The 26,199-nt window shown below is 47.9% G+C and overlaps 3 protein-coding genes across 9 annotated transcripts in view; 1 reads left to right on the top strand and 2 right to left on the bottom strand.

The window, feature by feature from the left end:
• kiaa0753 (KIAA0753 ortholog) overlaps positions 1-824 on the bottom strand; it is a 34,915-nt gene extending 34,091 nt beyond the window's left edge. The window contains exon 1 of one of the 2 annotated variants that reach the window (XM_033046224.1): positions 553-824. The gene's annotated coding sequence lies outside the window, so the exon portion shown is untranslated. The remainder of the gene's footprint in view (positions 1-552) is intronic. The other variant, XM_033046225.1, reaches the window with a different exon arrangement.
• Positions 825-859: 35 nt separating this feature from the next.
• On the top strand, positions 860-9,644 carry txndc17 (thioredoxin domain containing 17). Its single transcript, XM_033046223.1, has 4 exons — positions 860-1,096; positions 5,796-5,877; positions 7,766-7,841; positions 9,020-9,644. Exons 1-4 carry the CDS (start codon positions 961-963, stop codon positions 9,086-9,088), a joined length of 363 nt encoding a protein of 120 aa, XP_032902114.1. The 5' UTR covers positions 860-960; the 3' UTR covers positions 9,089-9,644.
• Positions 9,645-13,587: 3,943 nt separating this feature from the next.
• Positions 13,588-26,199, bottom strand: part of LOC116989066 (RILP-like protein 1) — a 47,950-nt gene continuing 35,338 nt past the window's right edge. For 2 of the 6 annotated variants that reach the window (XM_033046215.1, XM_033046220.1), the window contains 2 exons: positions 17,743-17,848; positions 14,534-14,703 (listed from right to left, as the gene is read on the bottom strand). In XM_033046215.1, coding sequence (XP_032902106.1) covers positions 14,680-14,703; positions 17,743-17,848 — 130 coding nt within the window. In that variant the 3' untranslated portion in view covers positions 14,534-14,679. Of the gene's footprint in view, positions 14,704-17,742; positions 17,849-26,199 lie in introns of all 6 variants that reach the window. The other 4 variants (XM_033046217.1, XM_033046222.1, XM_033046218.1 and 1 more) reach the window with 3 other exon arrangements.

Raw genomic sequence — 26,199 nt, 5'->3', positions numbered from 1 at the left:
GTGGGCTCTACTTTTCCTGAGTATTCAGTGCAGACTCTTGTTCTGGAGCTTCCCAAACCTCACGTTTCCCTCTCCCCTGGCTCTCAGTCTGATGAAAGGGTGTGGAATTCTCTGCCACAGAAGGTAGTTGAGGCCAGTTCATTGGCTATATTTAAGAGGGAGTTAGATGTGGCCCTTGTGGCTAAAGGGATCAGGGTGTATGGAGAGAAGGCAGGGATGGGATACTGAGTTGGATGATCAGCCATGATCATATTGAATGGCGGTGCAGGCTCGAAGGGCCGAATGGCCTACTCCTTCACCTATTTTCTGTTTCTATGGACCCAATATGTCACCTATCCGTGTTCTCCAGAGACAATGCCTGACCCGCTGAGTTACTCCAGCGTTTGATGTCCATCTTCGTCAGACTGCGAGCCGGCGGGGGGGGGGGGGGGGGGGGGGACATTATGGTCGCCGTCTCTGACCCCTTTCCCGGGTTACTCCATGGCCCTCACATCATTGGGACGGAGACGCTGCTCGCCGCCTCTGATCCACAAACCCGCGGCCCCTTCTTACCTGCTCGTCCAGCGCCGGCGATGGATGGACGGCGCGGGGGCCCCAGAGGTAAAGGGGCCGGAGCCCGGGAGGAGAGAGGGGAGAGTGAGAGGGGCCCGGGGGGGCAAGTGAGGCCGAGGGGGGAGAGAGTGAGAGGGGCCCGGGGGCAAGTGAGGCCGAGGAGCCGGAGCCGGAGCTGGAGGCCGAGGGGGGGAGAGGCTTTGGGGGCCGTTGCCCGGCAACAGCAGCGCCGGGCGGACGCGGACGACACAATGGCGCTCCAACGGCCGGAAGCGGAAGCAGAAGCAGTCCCCTCCCCTGCCCCCACCCCCACCCCGGGGTTTGGGAAAGGTCCCGGTCCCGCCCGAGCTCGGGTTTCCGTTCCGCGTCTGTCTGTCTCTCTGTGTGTGAGTGCGCGCGCGCGTGAACATGGTCGTGCTGGAAGTGTCCGGATACCAGGCGTTCGTGGAGGCGGTGGAGAACCACAAGGGCAAGACCATCTTCGCCTACTTCACCGGCTCCAAGGACAAGAACGGAGTGAGCTGGTGCCAGGACTGTGTGCAAGGTGAGCGGCCACACACGGTCACCCCCCCCCCCCCCCCCCCCCAGACTGAACCTCCAACCTACAGCCCCCCCCCCCCTCCCTCAACCTCGCCCCCCTCCCTCAGCCTACAGTCCCAGCACCCCCCCCCCCCCACCACCTCCCCCCCCCACCCAGACTGAACCTCCAGCCTACAGCCCCCCCCCTCCCCCAGCACTCCCCTCAACCTCCCCCCCTCCCTCAGCCTCCCCCCCCAACTGAACCCCCACCCCACAGTCCACCCTCCTCCCCCAGCCTCCCCCCCCCCCCGACTGAACCCGCACCCCACAATCCACCCCCAGCACCCCCCCCCCCCCCCCAGCACCCCTCCCCTCCCCCCCCCCCTCCAGCCCAGAATCTCCACACTCTCTGTGAATGGGGGAAAACCTGGCAGATGTTTTGTCAGTGGATGTAGTGTATCTGGACTTTCAGAAAGCATTTGATAAGGTCCCACATAGGAGATTAGTGGGCAAAATTAGGGCGCATCAGGTATTGGGGGTAGAGTGCTGACATAGATAGAGATGTGGTTGGCAGACAGGAAACAAAGAGTAGGGATTAACGGGTCCCTTTCAGAATGGCAGGCAGTGACTAGTGGGATACCGCAAGGCTCGCTGCTGGGACCGCAGTTATTTACAATCTACATCAATGATTTGGATGAAGGGATTCAAAGTAACATTAGCAAATTTGCAGATGACACAAAGCTGGGTGGCTGTGTGAACCGTGAGGAGAATGCAGGGTGACTTGGACAGGTTGGGGGAGTGGGCAGATGCATGGCAGATAATAATAATAATACATTTTATTTATGGGCGCCTTTCAAGAGTCTCAAGGACACCTTACAAAAATTGAGCATGTATAGGAAAAACATGTAAGGGGAATGAAATAAATAGTAGAGACATGACTAGTACACAAAGTAAAGACAGAATTCAATACAAAACACAGCATGAGGCAATTAATGCACAGATGAAAAGGGACGGGGACGTGGGGCTAAGGATAGGCAGAGGTGAAGAGATGGGTCTTGAGGCGGGACTGGAAGATGGGGAGGGACACGGAATTGCGGATCAGTTGGGGGAGGGAGTTCCAGAGCCTGGGAGCTGCCCTGGAGAAGGCTCTGTCCCCAAAACTGCGGAGGTTGGACTTGTGGATGGAGAGGAGACCGGCTGATGTGGATCTGAGGGACCGTGAGGGTTGGTAGGGGGAGAGGAGGTCAGTGAGATATGTGGGGGCCAGATGGTGGAGGGCTTTGTAGGTGAGGACCAGGATTTTGTAGGTGATCCGGTGGGAGATGGGAAGCCAGTGAAGTTTTTTGAGGACTGGAGTGATGTGATGCCAGGATTTGGTGTGGGTGATGAGTCGGGCGGCTGCGTTCTGGACCAGTTGGAGTCGGTTGATGTAGGTGGAGCTGATGCCAAGGAGAAGTGAGTTGCAATAGTCCAGTCGGGAGGAGATGAAGGCATGGATGAGTCTTTCAGCAGCAGGCGGTGTGAGAGAGGGTCTGAGTTTGGCGATGTTGCGGATTGAAAGAAGGAGGTTTTAATGACATGGCGGATGTGAGGCTCAAGGGAGAGGGTGGAATCAAAGATCACGCCAAGGTTGCCGGCCTGGGGAGATGGGGAGACAGTGGTGCCGTCGATGGTGAGAGTGGGGTTATTGATTTTGCTGAGTGTGGCTTTGGAGCCTATGAGGAGGAATTCTGTCTTATCGCTGTTGAGTTTGAGGAAATTATGTTGCATCCAGGTTTTTATAGCTGACAAACAGGAGTTGATATGGGAGAGGGGGGGGGTTGTGGGGGGATTTGGTGCCAAGGTAAATCTGGGTGTCATCAGCGTAACAGTGGAAGTCCAGATTGAAGTGGCGGAGTATCTGACCAAGGGGGAGGATGTAGATGATGAAGAGGAGGGGGCCGAGTACGGAGCCTTGGGGAACGCTGATGAGTTTGGAGATTTCAATAGGGGTGACCAGGTCAAACTGGGAGAGGAAGCAGTGTGGAGGAGGGGTAAGGAGGTCAGTGGAGATGTTGAAAGGAGGGGCCGTGGTAGGTGGTGGAGTAGATGCTGGGGAGTCGGGTACAGGGGATAAAGATTGATAGATGGTGCTGATTTTATCAGCGAAAAAGTGGAGGAATGAGTTGCAGAGAACCGGAGTAGAGGTAGGGAGAGTGTTGGCTCGAGGCTTGAGGAGGTTGCCCACTGTGGAGAAGAGGGTTCTGTGGTTTAGGCAGGGATCGGTGAATATGGAGGAGAGGTAGGCAGATTTTGCAGCAATGAGGGCATCTTTGTAGTCAGTGAGGTGGAGTTTGTAAGCTTCAAGGTGGACTGTGAAGTTTAATGTGGTTAAATATGAGGTTATCCACTTTGGTAGCAAAAACAGGAAGGCTACTATCTAATTGGCGTCAAGTAGGGAAAAGGGGAAGTACAACGGGATCTGGGGGGTCCTTGTACATCAGTCTATGAAAGTAAGCATGCAGGTACAGCAGGCAGTGAAGAAAGCGAATGACATGTTGGCCTTTATAACAAGAGGAATCGAATATAGGAGCAAAGAGGTCCTTCTGCAGTTGTACAGAGCCCTGGTGAGACCACACCTGGAGTATTGTGTGCAGTTTTGGTCCCCTAATTTGAGGAAGGACATTCTTGCTATTGAGGGAGTGCAGCGTAATTTACAAGGTTAATTCCCGGGATGGCTGGACTGTCATATGCTGAGAGAATGAAGCAGCTGGGCTTGTACACTCTGGAGTTTAGAAGGATGAGAGGGAATCTCATTGAAACACATAAGATTGTTAAGGGCTTGGACACGCTAGAGGCAGGAAGCATGTTCCCGATGTTGGGGGAGTCCAGAACCAGGAGCCACAGTTTAAGAATAAGGAGTAAGCCATTTAGAACGGAGACGAGGAAACACTTTTTCTCACAGAGAGTGGTGAGTCTGTGGAAGTCTCTGCCTTGGAGGGCGGTGGAGGCAGGTTCTCTGGATGCTTTCAAGAGAGAGCTAGATAGGGCTCTTAAAAATAGCAGAGTCAGGGGATATGAGGAGAAGGCAGGAACAGGGTACTGATTGGGGATGATCAGCCATGATCACATTGAATGGCGGTGCTGGCTCGAAGGGCCAAATGGCCTACTCCTGCACCTGTTGTCTATTGTAATATCAGACGTAGAGCAGCCATGATCGAATGGCAGAGTGGACTCGATAGGGTGAACTAAACCATCCCACCAACAACTGGAGAGAGGTTTAAGAAAGAACTGCAGATGCTGGTAAATCAAAGGTAGACACAAAGTACTGGAGTAACTCAGCGGGTGAGGCAGCATCTATGGAGAGAAGGAATTGGCAACGTTCCTTCTCTCCATAGATGCTACCTCACCCGCTGAGTTACTCTAGCATTTTGTATCTAACTAGAGAGAGGTGCTGAGCTACCATCTATCCCATTGATCATTGGACTGTCTTTGATCGGACTTCACTGGTCTTTATCTTGTATTAAATGTTATTCTCTTTATCATGTGTCTGTACAGTGTGGATGGCTCGGTTGTAATCATGTATTGTCTTTCCGCTGACTGGTTAGCATGCAACAAAAGCTTTTCACTGTACCTCGGTACACTTCCCTGGTTTGTAGGTTAATGAGCCACTGTAAATTGCCCCTAGCATGTAGGGGAGTGAAGGCAGGATAACATGGAACTAGTGTGAATGAGTGATTGATGGATAGTATGGGCTACTTTAAAGGTACAAAGGTACAAGGTACAAAGGACATTTATTATCACATACACCAATTGGTGTAATGGAATTTGACTTGCCATTGCAGCGCACAAATAAAGATAAGACACAACATTAAAGAATTTACCAATAAACATAACAACATCCCCCCACAATGGTTCCCACTGTGGGGGAAGGCATCAAAAGTCCAGTCCCATCCCCCTGTTCACCCATAGTCGGGCCTATTGAGGCCTCCGCAGTCGCTGCTACGGCAGCCCGATGCATCAGGCCCTCTCGCCGGATGATGCTCTGGCATTGGGGGAACACTCTCAGCGGCTCAGGGTGTCTGGAGCGGCCGCTTCCTCCCCGGAGATCGCGGCTCCCAAAGTCCACGAGCCGCGCTGGTCGGAACTCCGACACTGGCGACCTCGGCGTGAGATCCCAGCATCCGCGGTGTTTAAAGCTCAGCGCCGACCGCAGCTGGAAGCTTCACAGACCGCAGCTCCGCGATGTTGGAGTCGGCGGTCTCAGCACTCCAGAGCCCACCCGCATAAGGCATCGCCCACTCCACGATGGTGCCTCAGCGCTGTGCCGCCGCCGAAGCTGAAGTCCTGGCCAGTCCCGGCAGGAAACGCCGCTCCAGACTATTGGTAGACCGCGAGGAAGGGGCAAAAACATAGCTCGGAGAAAAGCCGCACCTCCGTCCAGGTAGGGACTGAGAAAAATAGTTTCCCCCTTCCCCCCCCCCCCCCCCAAGTATTGTGCTGGTTTAAACCGAAGAGAGACTCAAAAAGCTGGAGTAACTCAGCGGAACAGTTAGCAACTCTGGAGAGAAGGAATGGGTGACGTTTCGGGTCGAGACCCTCATTTAGACTTCAATCTTCTGTAAAGTATTGTTACTTTACAGGTCTCGGTATTCTCACAGGACCATCAGTTATTTTACCATTTATTTCATTGTGGTGGCCGCTCACAAAATTATAGTGATGCAAAGGTGTTCTTTTTCCTCCAGCTGAACCAATAGTCCGTGCAGAACTGGATAAAATGCCCGAAGGAGCCATCTTCATCTATTGTCAAGCAGGAGCCCGGCCAGAGTAAGTGTCCACTTAAAATGTCAAAAGAATATCTTAAATAGAATTCGCTCATTCAGGGAGGGGGGAGTGGGGAGGGATTATAAAACGCAGAAGTGTGGGTGTGGCTCTGCAAGATGGGGAAGGGGTCACGACTCTGTCTGAGCTGTGAATCAACTGAACACACTAAATGTCTACTGAACTGTGAATGTGGTGGTTGTGTGGTATTATGGTGGTTTCACCCTGCTTGAAATGGTATTCAAAGGATCATTTATTGTCACATACACCAATTGGTGTAGTGAAATTCGAGTTGCTATTGCGGCACATTAATAATACATCATAACATTTATATAGAAATTTAACATCAAACATAAAAACATCCCCCCACAATGGTTCCCACTGTGAGGGAAGGCACAAAGTCCAGTCCCCATCCCTTGTCCACCCATAGTCGGGCCTATTGAGGTCGCCGCTACGGTGAGCCCGATGTTTCAGGCCCTTCTCGCCGGGTGATGGTGCTCCGGCGTCGGAAGAACCCTCTCAGCGGCTTGGGATGCCTGGAACAGCCGCTTCCTTACCGGAGACCGCGGCTTCCGAAGCCAACAGGCAGCGATGGACGGAGCTCCACCACTGGCGATCTCGACGAAAGATCCGCAATGTCAAAGTTAGCGCCTCCGCACGCGGCTGGCCGCTCCACAGACCCGCAGCTTTGCGATGTTCATTGGCGGACTCAGCATTCCGGAGCTCCAGCGCGGCGACCCGGGCAAAGCATCGCCCGCTCCGGGATAGCGCTCCAGCGCTGTGCCGCTGCCGAAACCATGTTTCTGGCCGGTCCTTTCAGGAAAAGCCGCTCCAGACCCGATGGTAGGCCGCGAGAACGGGTCGAAGATGCTGCTCAGAGGAAAACCGCCTCTCCGACCAGGAAGTGACTAGGAAAAGCAGTTTCCCCCTTCCCCCCATCCACCCATCCACCACGTAAAAAGACTAGACCTCCAAAATAAAACACTATTTTAACAAACTAAAAATTAAAAAAAGAAGTGAAAAGACGGACAGCTGCAGGCAGGGCAGCCAAACCCAACTGGACGGTGCCCCCTAAAACTGTATGAAACTGCATTTGAATGTGGTGGCCTTGCACCCTGCATGAAATGGTTTGAAACTGCATTTGAATTTGGTGGCCTTGCACCCTGCTTGAAGTGGTATGAAACTGCACTTGAATTTGGTGGCCTTGCACCCTGCTTGAAGTGGTAAGAAACTGCATTTGAATTTGGTGGCCTTGCACCCTGCTTGAAATGGAATTTCAAGGAATAGCTGTGTCAACTGCCAGCCCACCAGCCGTGAGCTGCCAGCACATCAAGCTTGAGTGGCTGAGCTGCCACCCCAATAATCCATTTGGCCCACAATGTCCATACTAGCCCTTCAGCCCACAACACCCATACTAGCGCTCCAGAAACCCCCCCCCCCCCCCCCCCCCCCCCCCCCCACTGGCCACCAATATTGGAATTTGTGGAAAGGTGGAATATTGCATTGGGGGACCAGCCCTCCCGTGTGAACATGGGACCCAACGGGTCCCACTTAGTCTAGTATATACATATTTATGGTATATGGACACACTGATCTGTTCTGTATTTATGCCTACAATATTCTGTTGTGCTGCATTTCATTGTCCTATCTGGGACACATAACAATAAACTCTCGACTTGGCCTCGTATATAAAACCGGGATACACTTGAAACTAAGCTTTAGTGCCCACATGTCAAAGCGCCAGCGAACTAGATGGAAATTAAATCACATTACACTAACTGTGGTATTAAATCAACTTCATAAAATTGCATGCCAGTAATTATCTTCAGTGAAGTTGGCGTTTGTAAGGATAACTAACGTGACTATCTTCTGTCTGCATATTGTCATTGACCAGATGGAAGAATGTTACAAACAAGTTTCGGACAGAACTGAAACTCACTGGTGTACCAACTCTCATGAAATATGGCACAGTAAGTCAAGACTAATCGTACAGTGTCTGAGGTTTTTTTTTTGCATTTTGTAAATGTTCTTATATACCGTTATATTAAAAGTATTATAAATTTTGAAGTGATTAGGCGCAGCGGTGGAGTTGCTGCCTCACAGCGCCGGAGACCCGGGTTCGACCCGGGCTACAGTTGCTGTCTGTACGGAGTTTGTACGTTCTCCCCGTGACCTGCGTTGGTTTTCTCCCACACTCCAAAGACGTGCCGGTTTGTAGGTTAATTGGCTTCGGCAAAATTATCCATAGTGTGTAGGATAGTGTTAGTGTATGGGGTAACGATTTTAAAATACTGGCCAATTGATGGAGAATGCCAGATTCTGGGAACGTTTCTTTTCAGCTGTTATCAGGCAGCTGAGGAACTAGAGAGCAGTCCTGATCTACTATCTACCTCATTGGTGACCCTCGGACTATCCTTGATTGGACTGTGCCTTGGCTTTACCTTGCTCTAAACGTTATTCCCCACCATGTACCTATACACTGTAAATGGCTCGATTGTAATCATGTATTGTCATTCTGCTGGCTGGTTAGCACACGAGAAGGCTCTGCAGAGAGTAAAGCGTTCGGCCGAACGCACTATGGGAACTTCACTCGCCCCCCTGTAGGAACTATACATTAGGAGGTGCAACTCCAGAGCCAATAAGATCATGGGAGACTCCTTCCACCCCTGCAACGGACTGTTCCAGCTGCTACGTTCAGGCAAACGCCTCCATTGCCATGCTGTGAGAACGGAGAGGTTGAGAAGGAGTTTCTTCCCAGAGGCCATTAGGACTGTAAACTCCTATCTCACCAGGGACTAACTTTACTGTACCACTCTACCGCTTTTTTTTAATTGCTGTTTTTTTCCTTTTTCCTTCCGCCCACAATATTTAATATGTAAACGAATATGTGATTCTGTTCCATTGTTTGTAGTTTGTTTGGTTGTTTGTTTGTCTTTTTGCACAAAGTTCGTGAGCATTGCCACTTTTCATTTCACTGCACATCTCGTATGTGTATGTGACGAATAAACTTGACTTGACTTGGCTTGACAAAAGCTTTTCACTGTACCTCGGTACACGTGAGAACGAACTACACTGATGTCTCTGAGAATGTTTTCATGTGGTTTTCTCAAAAACTTTAATATCAGGATAACTCTGTCTTGTGTTTCAGACTCAAAAGCTGGTGGAAGGGCAGTTATTCTCTCCGGAACTTGTGCAAATGCTTTTCGCAGAGGACTGAAAATTCCACAACCTCTTTAGACCCTGGATTCGTGTTCAAGCAGATTCTATCTGATTTTTCCCAATCTTGGATGGTTTTGTATTCAACTGTTCCAGATGTCAAGCTGAATTACATTTCCAATTTTGTTTGCTTTAATATAAACTGTCTTCGGACAACACAATAAAAATGGCGCGGGCTTTTCAACATCGCGGCAATGTTTAAAAATTTGTTGACGGGATTCTTTCCAAAGAAATATTTCCAAATATTCAAAGAATGATGTATGCAACTGAGAAAAGCAATTGTTTTCCTCTGCGGTATACACTAACTTCAAATTACAGTTTGATTTTACAGTGTCAAGATACTGTAAGCTACTGTGTTTGATTAATGCTTGGAGTAGTGGTTAAAGCTTGGAACAGTGAGAACATTGTTAAGCGTTCAATGAATTAGTGACGTTGTAAATGTGACATTTTATTGTGGAAAATGCCCAAGCATTCTTGATTTTTTTTTTTTAACTGATTCAACTTCAATCAATGTTGTGAACACGGTTCTCAAAATAAATGTGGTATGTTTGATCATTCACACTGTATGGAAGAAGGATACCAACATTTCATTACGCACTCTCCTGATCAGATATATCCGAGAACACTGCGGGAGCCCCGGCTGAGATTTGCAAGTTGTCAATATACAGGCGAGGTGCCTGAAGACTGGAGGGTGGCAAATGTTGTGTCTCTATTCGAGGGCTGCAGGGAAAAGCCTGGGAACTATAGGCCAGTGAGCCCAAGTAAGTACGTTTATTGGCCAAGTATTCACATACAAGGAATTTCCCTTGGTGCTCCGCCCACAAGTAACAACATGACATACAGTGACAGTTACGAATGACTCAGAAAACTCTAAACATTAATAATAAAACATTAATGATAAAACACCATTGATCAAGCATGTGAACCAACAAAATACCAGATCAAAGGGAGGCTACAGAATTTTGGCTGTTGAGTAGAGCCAACTACTCGTGGATAAAAACTGTTTTTATGTCTGGCTGTGGCAGCTTTGACAGTCCGGAGTCGCCTTCCAGAGGGAAGTGATTCAAAGAGTTTGTGGCCAGGGTGAGAGGGGTCAGAGATGATCTTACCAGCTCGCTTCCTGGCCCTTACAGTGTGCAGTTCATCAATGGAGGGAAGGTTGCAGCCAATAATCTTCTCTGTTGATCGGACGATTCGCTGCAGTCTCCAGGTGTCGTGCTTGGTGGCTGAGCCTAACACCTGTGGTCGGAAAGTTACTAGAGTATTCTGAGGGATAAGATATGCATGCATTTAGATGGACAAGGGATAGTCAACATGGTCTTGTACGTGGGAGGTAGTGTCTCAACAATCTGCGTTTTTTTTATGAGGTGACCAGTCAGGGCAGAGCTGAAGACGTATGTCTAGATTTCAGTAGAGCATGTGACAAGGTTCCGCATGGTGGGCTGTTCCGGAAGGTTAGATCTCATGGGATCCAAGGAGAGATAGCTGAATGGGTAGAAAATTGGCTTCATGGAAGGAAGCAGAGGGTGATGGTGGAAGGATGCTTCTCGGACTGGAGGCCTGTGACTAGTGGTGTGCCTCTGGGTTGGGTGCTAGGTCATTGCTGCTTGTCATCTACCTCCATGATTTGGATGAGAATAGTGTAAAGGGCATGACTAGCAAGTTTGAATCAAGATTTCTTTAACAAACTCCAACCTGAGCAGTGTAGACTACTTAGTATGTTATATTGACAAATTGTCTCAATAACTGTGGAGGCCCCCTCCTTTTAACACTCGCCTTGCCCGCTTTGTGTTGGTGGAGATGGCAAGAATTAATATTTTAAGCTCTTTCATTTGTACTGGGTTTAGTTTAGTTTAGAGATATAGCGCGGAAACGAGCCCTTCGGCCCACTGGGTCTGCGCTGACCAGTGATCCCCGCACATTAACACTATCCTACTTTTTTTACATTTACACCAAGCCAATTAACCAACAAACCTGTACATCTTTGGAATGTGGGAGGAAACCGAAGATCTCGGAGAAAACCCACTCAGGTCGCGGAGAGAGCGTACAAACTCCGTACAGAGAGCGCCCGTAGTCGGAATCGAACCCGGGTCTCCGGCGCTGCGTTCGCTGTAAGGCAGCAACTCTACCGCTGCGCCACCGTGACAGCCCAAATTCAAGAAACGCCAGTGTATCACCACTGGCAGTTCAGGTAACAGATTTCTCCCTTGGGGCAATTCACAAGTCACGACCACACAGTTTGAGATGGAGAATAAAAGTTCACCCCCTACACAATATGTAAAATGGACATGGAGGAACAGCGTGAAAATTCCAGCCAAAATGAAAATATGAACTGCTTAATTTTTATGTTCAACTGGCATAGGATGGGGGAAATAAATTCTTAGTCTAAGGCTTGGAAATCCTGGCTGATGGACTCTACATGGACCTCAGCAATGGAACAAGGCAACAAATGCATTGACATCTATCCCAAGCTTACAGCGTTTCCATACAAATCCAGGACTTACTTACCTCAAAAGGTAACTTACCTCGTGCTGGAGGCAGGAACCATGTTCCCGATGGTACACAAAAAAGCTGGAGAAACTCAGCGGGTGCAGCAGCATCTATGGAGCGAAGGAAATAGGCAACGTTTCGGGCCGAAACCCTTCTTCAGACTGATCGGGGGGGGGGGGGGGGGGGGGGGGGGGACAAGAAAGGAAAAAGGAGGAGCCCGAAGGCTGGGGGATGGGAGGAGACAGCAGGGTGACTGAGGAAGGGGAGGAGATAGCAAGGACTAACAAAATTGTGAGAATTCGATGTTCATGCCCCCAGGATGCAGACTCCCCAAGCGGAATATGAGGTGCTGTTCCTCCAATTTCCGGTGCTGCTCGCTCTGGCCATGGAGGGGACCCAGGACAGAGAGGTCGGAGACGGAGTGGGAGGGGGAGTTGAAGTGCTGAGCCACCAAGAGGTCAGCTTGGTTATTGCGGACCGAGCGGAGGTGTTCGGCGAAACGATCGCCCAACCTCCTCTTGGTCTCACCGATATAGATCTGCTGACATTCCCGATGTTGGGGGGAGTCCAGAACCATTGGCCACAGTTAAAGAATAAGGGGTAAGCCATTTAGAACGGAGACGAGGAAACACTTTTTCTCACACAGAGTTGTGAGTCTGTGGAATTCTCTGCCACAGAGGGCGGTGGAGGCAGGTTATCTGGATGCTTTCAAGAGAGAGCTGGATAGGGCTCTTAAAGATAGCGGAGTCAGGGGATATGGGGAGAAGGCAAGAACGGGGTACTGATTGGGGATGATCAGCCTTGATCACATTGAATGGTGGTGCTGGCTCGGAGGGCCGAATGGCCTACACCTGCACCTATTGTCCATAAAAAGCTGTCACAGTATCGTGATCTCAGTATGTGTATTCCAGCATCAATGGATCAATAGTGTTTTATTTGTCACGTTTACAACTGCGCAGCATATAATTACACATTCGGGCACCGCCATTATTCAAAGTCCAGATGTCCGTGCGCGATGTAATGGACATTCCCACGAACCGGCGACTCTCCCCTCTCCCGGCAATCTTTGTGTCCCAGGGGCGCCTCTTGCAGCCGACCTTGAAGGCGCTGGAAGAATGACCCCGGTTCACCCTCCTACTGGCCCTTGCTCCTCGTGTACCGACATCTCCAACTCCTGCCCGGTCCCGCCGACTGGCGAGCCTTTGTGCGGGTTCTCGGTCCCACCGACTGAGCCCCTCTGGTGGGCGTTGCGTTTGTGTCATCTGCCTTACAACATGATAGACACCACACTTCAAAGTAATGGGATATGGCAGCAGAGGAACAGTCTTTTGTCTGCATCCTTCCACAGTTCAGAAACCCCTCTCTCCCCCCCCCCCCTCCCCATTTAGAAGTCTCAGGAACTTTGATATGCCAGAAGGAGAGGGCATGACTATTTTGGCCCACTTCCCTGCTATTGTTTTACCAAGTGGCCTTTCCTAAATAAGAACCTGTGATGGTATCGAGAGTTAATGGATTATAATAAAAATCAAGAGACACAAAAAGCTGGAGTAACTCAGCAGGTCAGACAGCATCCCTAGAGAAAAGGAATAGGTGACGTTTTGTGTCGAGACCCAGCTTCAGACTAACCCCAAGATCATAAGTGATCAGGAGTAGAATTAGGCCATTCGGCCCATCCAGTCTGCTCCGCCATTCAATCATGGCTGATCCATCTCTCCATCATAACCCCATTCTTCTGCCTTCTCCCCATAACCTCTGACACCCGTAACAACCAAGCTTTCTAAAAATCGTGCTCCCATCAGTGCAACCAAAGAGCACAATTGGCCTGAAGGGTTCCAACCAAAAACGTCAGCTTCCAGAGGCGCTGCCTGACCCGCTGAGTTACTCCAGCACTCCGGTATTTCTGTACCAGCAGTTCCCTGTGTCTACAAAGTATAAACCGTACGTCAACCCAAATCTCTGGCAAATTTGGACGGATAACATTAACATTTCCACACCCTTTAATACGCGGAATACTTCAGAGATACACATTTATTTGAAAAAGCTTTCAAAAATATTTACAATTTATACAAATGATATACAGTGTAAACTCCCCCCACCCTCCCCCATATTAAGGCAGTCCAGGCAAAAGAGATTTGTCCTTATGGAATTTACAAATCACCACCAAAATAATTAAGAGAATAGGAATAAAAATTTGCATTAATACAATTTATCTGATAGGAAAATAAATAAATATAAAATGTGACAGAATTTGTCAAGGATTGGTGTTACAGAAAATCACAATAATGAGTGTCGTGGGAATAATAATCACAATAATGAGTGTCCCCTTTGTCATGCGGGGGTATTCTGTAATTTAAAGGCATCAATTATATTGAGTTAAAATAGCTTTAAGGGCCTGTCCCACTTGACGATTTTTTTAGGCGACTGCCGGCATCATTGACTGGCGTATCAGGTCACCAGAAAAGTTGCGGCGTGACGCGACGGTGACAACGTATGGACGAGCGGTGTTTCCTCAAGTGTCGCAACATTTTTTTTTGTCGCCGCTGGATCTTGAAATGTTCAAATTCTTTCGGAGTCCCTGATACGTCAGTCAATGACGTCGGCAGTCGCCGAAAAAAATCGGCAAGTGGGACAGGCCCTTTAGACTTTCGGGACAGAGCGCAGAAACAGGCCCTTCGGCCCACTGAGTCCGCGCTGACCAGAGATCTCCCCGTACACGAGCACTGTCCAACACACTAGGGACAAATTTTAATTAGGCAATTAACCGACAAACCTGTAGCTTTTGAGCGTGTGGGGAAACGAGAAAACCCACGCGGTCACAGGGAGAACGTACAAACTCTGTACAGACAGCACCCGTAGTCTGGATCGTAGCAGCAGCAACTCTACCGCTGCGCCACTGTGCCGTCCGCTTTTTAAGAATTTTATTGTTGCCGGATTATAATCAATGCATTCAGCACAATAGCTGTCAAAAGAATATCAAGCAAATAGATTTTCCCTCAGTTTTTATTCGTGGGCTTGTTTTCTCGCACGAGTTCATTTCCTTGGGGCCCAAGCACTTCCCATGCTTCAGGCAAGTCTTTGGTGGTTGATGGTGATTTGATGCTGTTACCTCGATAAAGAAATCCAAACCTGTAAGAACAAAAACAACACAATATACGAGAGGAATAGATCGGGTCTTGCCCAGAGTAGGGGAATCGAGAACCAGAGGACATAGGTTCAAGGTGAAGGGGAAAAGATTTAATAGGAATCTGAGGGGTAACTTTTTCACACAAAGGGTGCTGGGTGAATGGAACGTGCTGCCAGAGGAGGTAGTTGAGGCTGGGAATATCCCAACGTTTAAGAAACAGACAGGTACATGGATAGGACAGGTTTCTAGGGATATGGACCAAGCATAGGCAGATGGGACTAGTGTAGCTGGGACATGTTGTGCAGTGTGGGGAAGTTGGGCCGAAGGGCGTTTCCACACAGTATCACTCTATGATTCTAATATGTAAGAGGAAAGCAACTCATGACATCACTATCGACCTAGTGCGGAAACAGGCTCTTCGGCCCACCGAGTCCGTCCCGACCAGCGATCCCTCGCACATTAACACTATCCTGGCACACACTAGGGACAATTTACACATACACCAAGCCAAATAACCTACAAACCTGTACATCTTAGGAGTGTGGGAGGAAACCGAAGATCTCGGAGAAAATCCACGCAGGTCACGGGGAGAACGGTACAAACTCCGTACAGACAGCGCCCGTAGTCAGGATCGAACCCGGGTCTCCGGCCCTGCAAGCGCTGTAAGGCAGCAACACTGCCACTGCGCCACCGTGCCGCACTTGTCATTTGAAATCATTTAATTTAGGTGCAATTATACACAGCACTGTGCAATATATATATATAATTGCAATCCTTGTATTACATAGAACAGGTCAGTATAAGAACAGGCCCACAATGTCCATAGTTAAACTAATCTCATCTGCCAGTACAGATCCATTTCTTCCATTTGCTGCACATCCATGTGCCTATCCAAAAGTATCTTCAATGCCACAAACGTATCTGCGTTCACCACCAACCCTAGAAACACATTCCAGGCATCCACCACCGTAAAAATCCTGCCCCACGTGTCTCCTTTAAACTTTGGATCTCACACTTTATAGCTATACCTTTCAGTCTTTGACAATTCCACACTGGGGGATAAAGGTTCTGACTGTCTACCCAATCTATGCCTCTTCAGGTCTCCTCTCAACCTCTGGCGTTCCGGGGAAACCAATCCACGTTTGTCCCACTGCTCCCAGCATCTAATGCCCCTTTATTCAGGCAACAGTTCTGATAAAAACTATAAAGGATTCCTCAACAACAGCCCAAATTTAATTGTGCCGGAGGGGACTGCGCATGCTGGTTTATACTGAAGATAAGCACTGTAACTCAGCAGGTCAGGCAGCATCTCTGGAGGAAAAGGATGGCTGACGTTTCGGGTGGCGACCCCTCTTTCAGTCTGAAGCAGGGTTCCGACCTCCCGTCACCCATCCTTTTTCTTCAGAGATGCTGCCTGACCCGCTGAGTTACTCCTGCACTTTGCGTCCACCCCAAATTCTGTTTTCAGCTTCGACCACAAGAGCAGTGTATGGAGTGCACACAGACACACACACACACACACACCTACACCGCGCACGCACACACACATACACACACACACTATTCTCCACAGTCAGCATGGCTGCTGAGGAAAAATAAAGAGGAATAAAACTACAGGAACAGATTCCAATTTAATTTCTGAGCACGACTGTCGACGGCAAAAGTCGACATGCGATAAGTTCAGTTAAATCTCGACTCAAGCACGTCAGAGACACAATAACGGGAGGAAAATGTACATTTCTTTCAAGAATGTCACCAAGCTGACAAGCTCTGACGATACTGGGCTGTAGAGGGAAATCATTCAGCATCGCTATCAAACAATTTATTGTATCAGCCTGAAGTTAGGCACAAAACGCTGGTGTAAGTCAGCGGGTCAGGCAGCATTTCTGGAGAGAAGGAATGGGTGACGTTTCAGGTCTCCATTCCTTCTCTCCAGAGATGCTGCCTGTCCCGCTGAGTATCTCAACCATATTTCTGTTTCACCCCTGCGGTTGAAACTTCTTCCGCAGAGATGTGGAATTCACCCTCCACACAGTTGCTCATCCACTGGTTCGCACGCGACAAAAGCTTTTCACTGTACCTCGTTACACGTGACGATAAAATAAACTGAAATGGAACTGATTCGATCCCTGGTCTCGGTCGAGTTACTGGGGTTAGGAAAGGAACCAGTGAACTTTGGGCGCAACGATGGAGTTTGGGGTCGAAAGTGAATGGACACTTTATTGTCACAGTGAAGTTCTTTGCTTGCTCGCCCAAGGTATGCAAATTGTGGGCACATAAAGGGCACGGACAAAGTTACAAACTTCTCCCGCGCCAAGTTCCCTTTGTTTTCTCTTCCCCCCCCCCCCCCCCCCCTCCAGTTCCCCCATGCCGGGTCCTTCTCTGTTCCCAGCAACGGTGGCGTAGCCTTACAGCAAATGCAGCGCTGGAGACCCGGGTTCGATCCCGACTACAGGTGCTGTCTGTATGGACAGGCCAGGTGAGAGACAGAGGACGCGTTTAAAAATAAATAAATACAGTACGGAAACAGGCCCTTCAGCCCATCGGTTCAATAGGCAATAGGTGCAGGACTAGGCCATTTGACCCTTCGAGCCAGCACCGCCATTCAATGTGATCATGGCTGATCATCCCCAATCAGTACCCTGTTCCTGCCTTCTCCCCATATCCCCTGACTCCGCTATTTTTAAGAGCCCTATCTAGCTCGGGTCCACGCCCGACCAGCGATCCCCACACATTAACACTATCCTACACCCACTGGGGACCATTTAAAAAAAAACATTTACCAAGCCAATTAACCTACAAACCTGTACGTCTTTGGAATGTGGGAAATCTCGGAGAAAACCCGCGCAGGTCACGGGGAGAACGTACAAACTCCGTGCAGACAGCACCCGTAGTCAGGATCGACCCCGGGTCTCCGGCGCTGTGAGGCGGCAACTCTAACGCTGCGCCACCGTGCTGCACCTTAATAGAGTGGCAGACACAGCCATGAGGCTACTCAGTGGGACGATCATCGGCAAGGCCCAGTATCTAGGAGAACCCACCTGTATAGCACGTGACAACTGGTCGTGGAGGGACATTGATCGAGGGAGAGTCTTACCAGGCCATCCCACCTGCCCAGCTGGGGGTGGATATGCAGTAATGGGTGACCTGCAAAGGGAGGGTGACACAGTGAATAGAAAATGCTACCGACCGACCGACCCTGTTAATGCAGACACACGGGCAAACAGCAGGACTAAATATGCACGCATAGGATAGTTTTATTGGGATTTCCTCAATACAGACACAACGTGCTGGAGTAATTCAGTGGGTCAGGCAGCATATCTCTGGAGAACATGGATATGGCCCTTCTTCAGTCTGAGCCCAAAACGTTGTCCACCCATGTTGTCCAGAGATGCTGCTCGACTCGTTCTCTCACCAGCGACAGTGCGGTCCCGAGCTACCCTCTACTTCATTGGAGGCATTTGAACTATCTTTACTCAGACTTTATCTTACACTAAATAATATACCTTTATCCTGTATCTGTACACTGTGGACGGCTTGAATGTAATCATGTATAATCTTCCCGTTGACTGGGTAGCACGTAACATAAGAGCTTTTCACTGTATCTCGGTATAAGTGACAATAATAAACTAAACTAAACCCCGCAGTTACTCCAGCACTTGCTGTCTTTTTTTTTGTAAGCCAGCATCTGCAGTTCCGTGCATCTATGTAGTACAGATATAGATTGTTTTCACCAACAATTGGTACGGTTTACATTTACCTCAGAGGGAAGGGACATGGTTTAACTTTGTGTGAAAGATCATGAGGAAAATAGATCGGGTAGACAGACGCACAGAGTCTTTTACCCAGAGTCGGGGGAAGATTTAATTTTTTTTTTAATACATAAAGGGTAGTGGGTGGCTGGATGAACAAAGGAGGAGGACTGGCTGAACTTTGTTGCCTTCCACCACAGTGAAGAATGCTGTGGTGGATGTTTGTGTTGAGTCTTATTGTGTATTCTGTGTTCTTTTTAAGTGTATCGCTGCTGGCAAATTCATTTCACTGCACCTTCGGGTACATGTGACTATTGCTAAAAATAAAAAATTATGGGATTGGGGGTAATATATTAGCATGGGTAGAGGATTGGCTAACGAATAGGAAGCAGAGAGTGGGGATAAATGGTTCATACTCGGGATGGCAACCGGTAACTAGCGGGGTTCCGCAAGGGTCGGTGCTGGGACCCCAGTTGTTCACAATTTATATAAATGATTTGGAGGAGGGAACCAAGTGTAATATATCAAAATTTGCGGACGATACGAAAATGGGAGGGAAAGTAGGGGATGAGGAGGATAGGAAGAGTCTGCAAAAGGATATAGATAAGCTAGGTGAGTGGGCAACAACTTGGCAGATGAAATTTAATACTAATAAATGTGAAGTCATTCACTTTGGGGAAAAAAATGATAGGGCAAGTTATTTTCTAAATGAGGAGGAGCTGCGTTGTAATGCAACGCAAAGGGATCTAGGGGTATTAGTACATGAATCACTAAAAGTCAGTATGCAGGTGCAGCAAGCAATCAGGAAGGCCAATGGAGTTTTGGCCTTTATTGCTAAGGGGATTGAGTATAAAAACACGGAGGTCTTGCTGCAGCTGTACACGGTATTAGTGAGACCACATTTGGAATACTGTGTACAGTTCTGGGGTCCATACTTGAGAAAGGATGTACTAGCCCTGGAGGCAGTGCAGCGAAGGTTTACAGGATTAATTCCTGCAATGAGGGGATTGGCATATGAGGAAAGGTTAAGTAAGCTGGGACTCTACTCTTTGGAGTTTAGAAGAATGAGAGGCGATCTCATTGAAACGTATAAGATCGTGAGGGGCCTTGATCGGGTGGATGCACCGAGGATGTTCCCAATGATCGGGGAGGCTAGAACTAGGGGACATAGTTGCAGAGTGAGGGGGGGCTCTTTTAAAACTGAGATGAGGAAGAACTTCTTCACCCAGAGGGTGGTTAGTTTGTGGAATTCACTGCCCCAGGGAGCAGTGGAAGCAGAAACGTTAAATATATTTAAGTCAAAAATAGATGGTTTTTTAGCTGCCAAGGGGATAAGGGGCTACGGGGAGAGGGCAGGGATATGGACCTAGGTATGGTTAGTATAGTAGACCTGAGTGATCTCCTGGACAAGTGTCGATCGCCTGGATTGGGGTCGGAGAGGAATTTCCCGGATTTTTTTCCCGAATTGGACCTGGGTTTTTATCCGTTTTTTTGCCTCCCCCAGGAGATCACGCGGTTCTTGGGGTGGAGAGGGGTGATAGCGGTATAAAGGGGAGGGTAGTGTCTTGTGTTCTGTGTCTTGTGTCTACTGTTTGTGGGTAAGTGTGTCTGTTTGGTGTTCAGCCATGAGTGAATGGCGGTGCGGGCTCGACGGACCTGGTGGTCTACTCTCGCACCTACTTTCTATGATTCTATGATTCTATGTGACGAATAAAATTGACTTTGACTTTGAGCTGCCAGAGCAGGTCGTTGAGGCAGGGACTATCACAACATTTCGAAACATTTAGACAGGTACATGGGTAGGAAAGGTTTAGAGAGATTGGGACCAAACGCAGGCAGGTGGGATGAGTGTAGATGAGGCATGTTGGCCAGTAAGGGCAAGTTGGACCGAAGGGCCTGTTTCCACGCTGTATGACTATGACACTCCAAGAGGATGACGACCAAGATGAGGTACACGAGGGGTTAATTTTACAGAGGCACGTGAGATGGCGGGGCCCATGGTCATAGTTAGCCAGGGTGCGGCAGTGAACAGGCACTAAGGCTTTGCTGGGTTTACCTTGCACTAAACGTTATTCCCTTCATCATATATCTGTCCATTGTAATCATGTATTGTCTTTCTGCTGGCTGGTTAGCGCACAACAAAAGCTTTTCACTGTACCTCGGTCCACGTGACAATAAACTGCACTGAACGTTTGATTAGGCTATAACATAGAATACTGCGTAGGAAGGAACTGCAGATGCTGGTTTAAACTGAAGATAGACACAAAAAGCTGGAGTAACTCAGCGGGACAGGCAGCATCTCTGGAGAGAAGGAATGGGTGACGTTTCGGGTCTGAAGAAGGGTCTAGACTCGAAACGTCACCTATTCCTTCTCTCCAGAGATGCTGCCTGTCCCGCTGAGTTACTCCAACATTTTGTGTCTATCTTCGGTCTTAACCGAGAATACTATTGGGCTATCACTGAGAAAGCAGAGCCTCCTAGCTTTAACACCAACAAACAGGAACATCATTGTACCATTTGTTTACCTGGATTGTTGAATGAGTTTTACAAAGCAGTTTATATCATAGGCTGCTGAAGTCTGGCGTGGAAACAAGGAACTGCAAATGCTGGTTTACAAAAGTAGACAAAGTGCTGGAGTAATTCAGAGGGTCAGGCAGCCTCTGTGGAGAACCCGGATAGATGACGTTTCAGGTCAGACTGAAGAAGGGTCGCAACCCAAAATGTCACCAATCCATGTGCTCCAGTGATGCTGCCTGACCTGCTGAGTTACTCCAGCACTTTATGTATTTAAAAAAAAATAAACCAGCACCTGCAGATCCTTGTTTCCCCGTGTTACGCAAGATGGCTGAATAAATCTCTCCCAGAGTGTGTCTGTATGCAATTGGCCTACAGGCTATTAGATTGTGGAGATATTTTTTTTTCTATTGCAATGTGGGAGATGGAAAACAGACAGAAACGTAGAAAGATCAGATCAGCACGGTCGGATCATTTGATTGAAAGTATTTGTGACCTGATTAGACATCTGGTCCGTAACATATGAAGCGGGCAGCGTGTGTTTGACTTTGAGAGTCAGTGTTAATCAATGTGATCTCCATGTACGAAGTTGTAAAATGGCAGCCTTCAGCAACACGGACTGATCAGAAACCAAGAGGCTTATTCATTGTAGGAGTAAATAAAGTGTTATGAAACTGAAGTAATTTTCCGTGCTCCGTCACCAATGCTGCGCCATCAGTTTTATTGATCTCAGGTGGATCAGCAATTTAACTTATCTTTAACTATGTTATTGCATTTGGCAAAGTTGCTGAAGTAAATTCATGCTGATGAAACAAGAGTCACTAATTGCTTCTTTACAAAGCTAATGATTAAACGATCAAACCCAGTTAAGTTTAGAGATATGAATGAATGGATAGGTTTATTGGCCAAGTATTCACATACAAGGGATTTGCCTTGGTGCTCCGCCCGCAAGTGACAACATGACACACAGTGACAGTTAGGAATGACAGATAAAACTTTAAACATTATCGATTAAACATGCGAAAGGCGGCTACAGCATGGAAACGGGCCCTTCGGCCTACCGAGTCCACGCCGACCAACTATTCACACTGATTTCCATGTTGTTCCACTTCTTCATCCACTCCCTACACACTGGGGACAGAAGATTGTCATTTGGATAAGGCAGGATGAAATATCAGTTATGGGTGGAGAAATGGCAGATGGAGTTTAATCTGGGTAAGTGTGAGGTTTAGTTTAGTTTAAAGATACTGCACGGAAACAGGCCCTTCAGCCCACCGAGTCCAGTCCAGCCCCCGCACTCTAATGGGTCTGTTCCACTTAGGCGATTTTTTGGGCAACTACAGGCGACTGCCGCAAAATTTTCAACAATTTGAAAAAATCTCGGCAACAGTGGCGCCAATTTTTGCTGTCGTAGGTTGTCGTCATAGATGAATTCCATTAAAACTAGTCCCTGGCAGTCGCCTAAAGAGTCGCCTAAGTGGGACAGGCCCATTACACTATTCTACACACACTAGGGATAATTTACAATTTTACAGGCGCCAATTAACCTACAAATCCGCACGTCTTTGGAGTGTGGGAGGAAACCAGAAAAAACCCACGCAGGTCACGGGGAGAACGTACAAACTCCGTACAGACAGCCCGTGGTTGAGATCAAACTCGGGTCTCTGGCGCTGTAAGGCATCGACTACCGCTGCGTCACCGTGCCGCCCGTTAAGGTGTTGTACTTTGGGAGGTCAAGTGTACACAGTTAATAGCAGGACCATAAACATTATTGATGTAGAGAGATCATGGGGTCCAAGTCCATAGCTCCTCGAAAGTGGCAACACAAGTAGATAAGAGTAATAAAAGTGCGTGTGTGTGTGTGTGTTATGCAAGCCTTCATCAATCAGGGAACTGATTGCAAGAGTCAGGAAGTCAGGCACAGCTTTGTTCGTTAGGTTGCATGTGGAGTGCGTGTAGGAAAGAACTGCCAATGATGGTTTAAATCGAAGATAGACACAAAATGCTGAAGTAACTCAGCGCGACAGGCAGCATCTCTGGAGAGAAGGACTGGGTAACGTCTGAAGAAGGGTCTCGACACGAAACATCACCCATTCCTTCTCTCCAGAGATGCTGCCTGTCCCGCTGAGTTATTCCAGCATTTGGAGTATTAGTGGGCAGTTCTGGCCGCCCATCACAAGGACAGTCGGAGAGAGGGTGCGGAAGAGGTTTACCAGGACGGTGCCTGGATGAAAGGGCATTAGCTAATGGGAAGAGATTTAACAAACTTGCACTGTTTTCCCTGAAGCATCAAACTTGATGGAAGTGTATCTTCTTCTTCTTCTTACACAGCCTAAAGTTGTAGGACAACTTGTTCTATTTGATTGTGCATGCTGGGTTGATTGCATTCGTCGAAACAGGGCGGACCACGTGAAGGTTGCAATCTTCCACCCCATGGAAGTGTATAGAACTATGAGAAGCATAGATAGGTCAGAACCTTATTCACCTGGGTGGGAATTTCAAATATTATTGGCCTTAGTTTTGAGGCTCGAGGGACAAAGTTTAAAGGAGATGTGTGGGCCTAGCTTACTTTAGCACAGCGCTGGGTGGCTGGAAAGCGCTACTGGAGTTGTGATGGTTTGTGGCAGATTCGGTCTTTCTGTGCAAGAGGCTTTTAGATAAGCCCAGGGATATGCAGGGGATGGAGGTACATGGATCACCTGCACGCAGAAGGGATCAGTTTGATTTGGGGTCGTGGTCGACACAGGCCGTGAGGGCCGAAGGGCCTTGTTCCTGTGCTGCACTGCTCAATGTTCCGTGCCGAGCTTGCTAGGGGAAGATTCAGAGTGTTACAATGTGATAACGGAACAAGGCAAGAAAGATGTGCGTAGACAGGCAAAAAATAAAATATTTATTCAGAATTAGAAAGTATGCATCCCAACCTGCAGGAAACATGTTCCCAATGTCGGGGGAGTCTAGAACCAGGGGCCACAGTTTATGAATAAGGGGTTAGCCATTGAGAATGGAGACGAGGAAACACTTTTTCACACAGAGAGTTGTGAGTCTGTGGAATTCTCTGCCTCAGAGGGCGGTGGAGGCCGGTTCTCTGGATACTTTCAAGAGAGAGCTAGATAGGGCTCTTAAAGATAGGGTCTGGGGATATGGGGTGAAGGCAGGAACGGGGTATTGATTGGGTATGATCACATTGAATGGCAGTGCTGGCTCGAAGGGCCGAATGGCCTACTCCTGCACCTATTGTCTATCTTCACACAAAAAGTGCAGCTCTAATGCTGATCTGATGCAGTTATTTGTGGCCCATTTTGTTGTTCTTTAAAAGAAACAACTTTGATTATTTAAAGGCAGCCATTTGGTTTATAAATAGACAACTGGTAACATTTTTAAATCAGTTTAAATTGGTTTTGGCAGCCTTGCCACATACAATCCTACTGGATTACTGAGATGGGAGCATGCTAGTGATGTGCTATTCTGTGGCTTGCAGTATAATGAAGAAAAAATGCTGTACGGCCGAAATGGCGTAGTAAGCTGATGAAGCTGAATTTTAGTTAAAATATAAGAAGATATTAAAATAGGTTTCTGGGCTAGCTTACAGCTTATATTTAGTCTCAAATTAGGCTTGCCTCAGGTTGCAGTGTGTGGGATAATAAACACCATAACATTGTCTCCCAAGTGACAAGCAGAGAGGAGAAGCTAGAGAGATCTCTTTGAAGAAAGATGCCATAAACCAAATGGCCAATGTTATGGGGGAGGAGGCGAGAAAGGAAGAGAGAAACAGCTAGTCACATCTTTGAAGTAAGATGCCATAAACCAAATGGCCTATGTTTATGAGGGACCAAATGACAGAGCTAGGGTGATCTCTGTGAAGATAAAATGGCCTTATCCAAATAGCCAATGTTTCAGGGAAGTAGAAAGTAGAAAGCAGGGAAGTAGAAAGATAAAATGTCGTAAACCAAATGGCCAATGTTATCTTGTAACATGTAAACAAAAGGCCTTTGATGTGATGCATTCTGTGGAAACCTTTCTCTGTACCTCTGACCATGACTAATGTCTGAAATGTGCTAAGGGGACAAAAAAACCCTATTTAAGGCAATGTAATTCTGTTGTTCAGGAAGGTGAACGGAGGACGGTCAAGTGTCTGTATTGGTCACTTGACTGGAATTCTCCCTCCCTCCATCGGCCGATAATAAGTAAAGTTGTGAACTGGTCTACCAAACAGTTTGTGTGTTGTCTGTTTATTAAGAAGCGAACCTGGTTTAGTAGTTATAAAAGTAGCTTTTTCATTGGCGTAGTTATGCAGGCCTCGCTGGGACCACATCAACAGCTGACTGTGCAAGAGGTTGCAGAGGTTGCCGGGATTGGAAGGGAGATAACTGAGCTCTATCGGCCCCCTTGTAAGACCGACTCCCTAGAAACTCCCGGGAACATCTGTGATCCTTCATCAGACATTGAATTGGTTCCCTGCCGAGGTTCTTAGAAACAGACAAAGGTAAGACCAGTTGGGCTTTATATGTTTTTTTTTAAGAAGGGATTGTGTATGTATTTTTAAGACAGAATTGTGCATGTATTTTTAAGAAGGGCTTGTGTATATTTTTAAGACAGAATTGTGTATGTATTTTTAAGAAGGGCTTGTGTATATTTTTAAGAAGGACTTGAGCGGTTTCTCTTTCTATCTCTCTTTGTTTTCTTTTTTATCTCTCTCTACTAAGGGCTCATCGGCCTCATTGAGACATCCGTGATTTGTCGGGTTGAGAATGGGGGGTTGAGGTGTGCGTCTGGCTTATTGAGACATCTGAAGAGTTGTCGGATTCAGAAATAAGTGGCGTTGTATATTAAAGAGTTAAGAAGTCTGCCAGGTTGAGAAACGGGGGTCTTGGATAGCGGGTCTGCTTCGTTGAGACACTTGGGGCTTATTCTAAGAGTTAAGGAGTCTGCCAGGTTGAGAAACGGGGGTCACGGATAGCAGGTCTGCTTCGTTGAGACACTTGGGGCTTATTTTAAGGGATAAAACGTCTGCCAGGTTGAGAAACGGGGGTCTTGGTTAGCGAGTCGGCTTCGTTGAGACACTTGGGTCGTATATTAAAGAGTTAAAAAGTCAGCCAAATTGAGAAACTGGGGTCTCGAGTAGCGAGTCGGCCTGGTTGATATATTTGGAACGATTCGGAATTAAGAAGTCTGTTTTCTCTTTCTCTTTCTATCTATCTATGGGGAATGCTCTGGATAACAGTCCAACATATG

This window comes from Amblyraja radiata, chromosome 28, assembly GCF_010909765.2.
Source record: "Amblyraja radiata isolate CabotCenter1 chromosome 28, sAmbRad1.1.pri, whole genome shotgun sequence".
NCBI lineage: Eukaryota > Metazoa > Chordata > Chondrichthyes > Rajiformes > Rajidae > Amblyraja > Amblyraja radiata.
The sequence above is the reverse complement of the archived record's forward strand: the minus strand, read 5'-3'. Positions and strand labels throughout refer to the sequence as shown.

Excerpts from the sequence above, each read along its gene's own strand:
- txndc17 (XM_033046223.1), top strand. The coding sequence starts at position 961 with ATGGTCGTGCTGGAAGTGTCCGGATACCAGGCGTTCGTGGAGGCGGTG. Across the intron at positions 1,097-5,795 it reads GTGCCAGGACTGTGTGCAAG|CTGAACCAATAGTCCGTGCA; the intron begins GTGAGCGGCCAC and ends TTTTTCCTCCAG. Across the intron at positions 5,878-7,765 it reads CAAGCAGGAGCCCGGCCAGA|ATGGAAGAATGTTACAAACA; the intron begins GTAAGTGTCCAC and ends GTCATTGACCAG.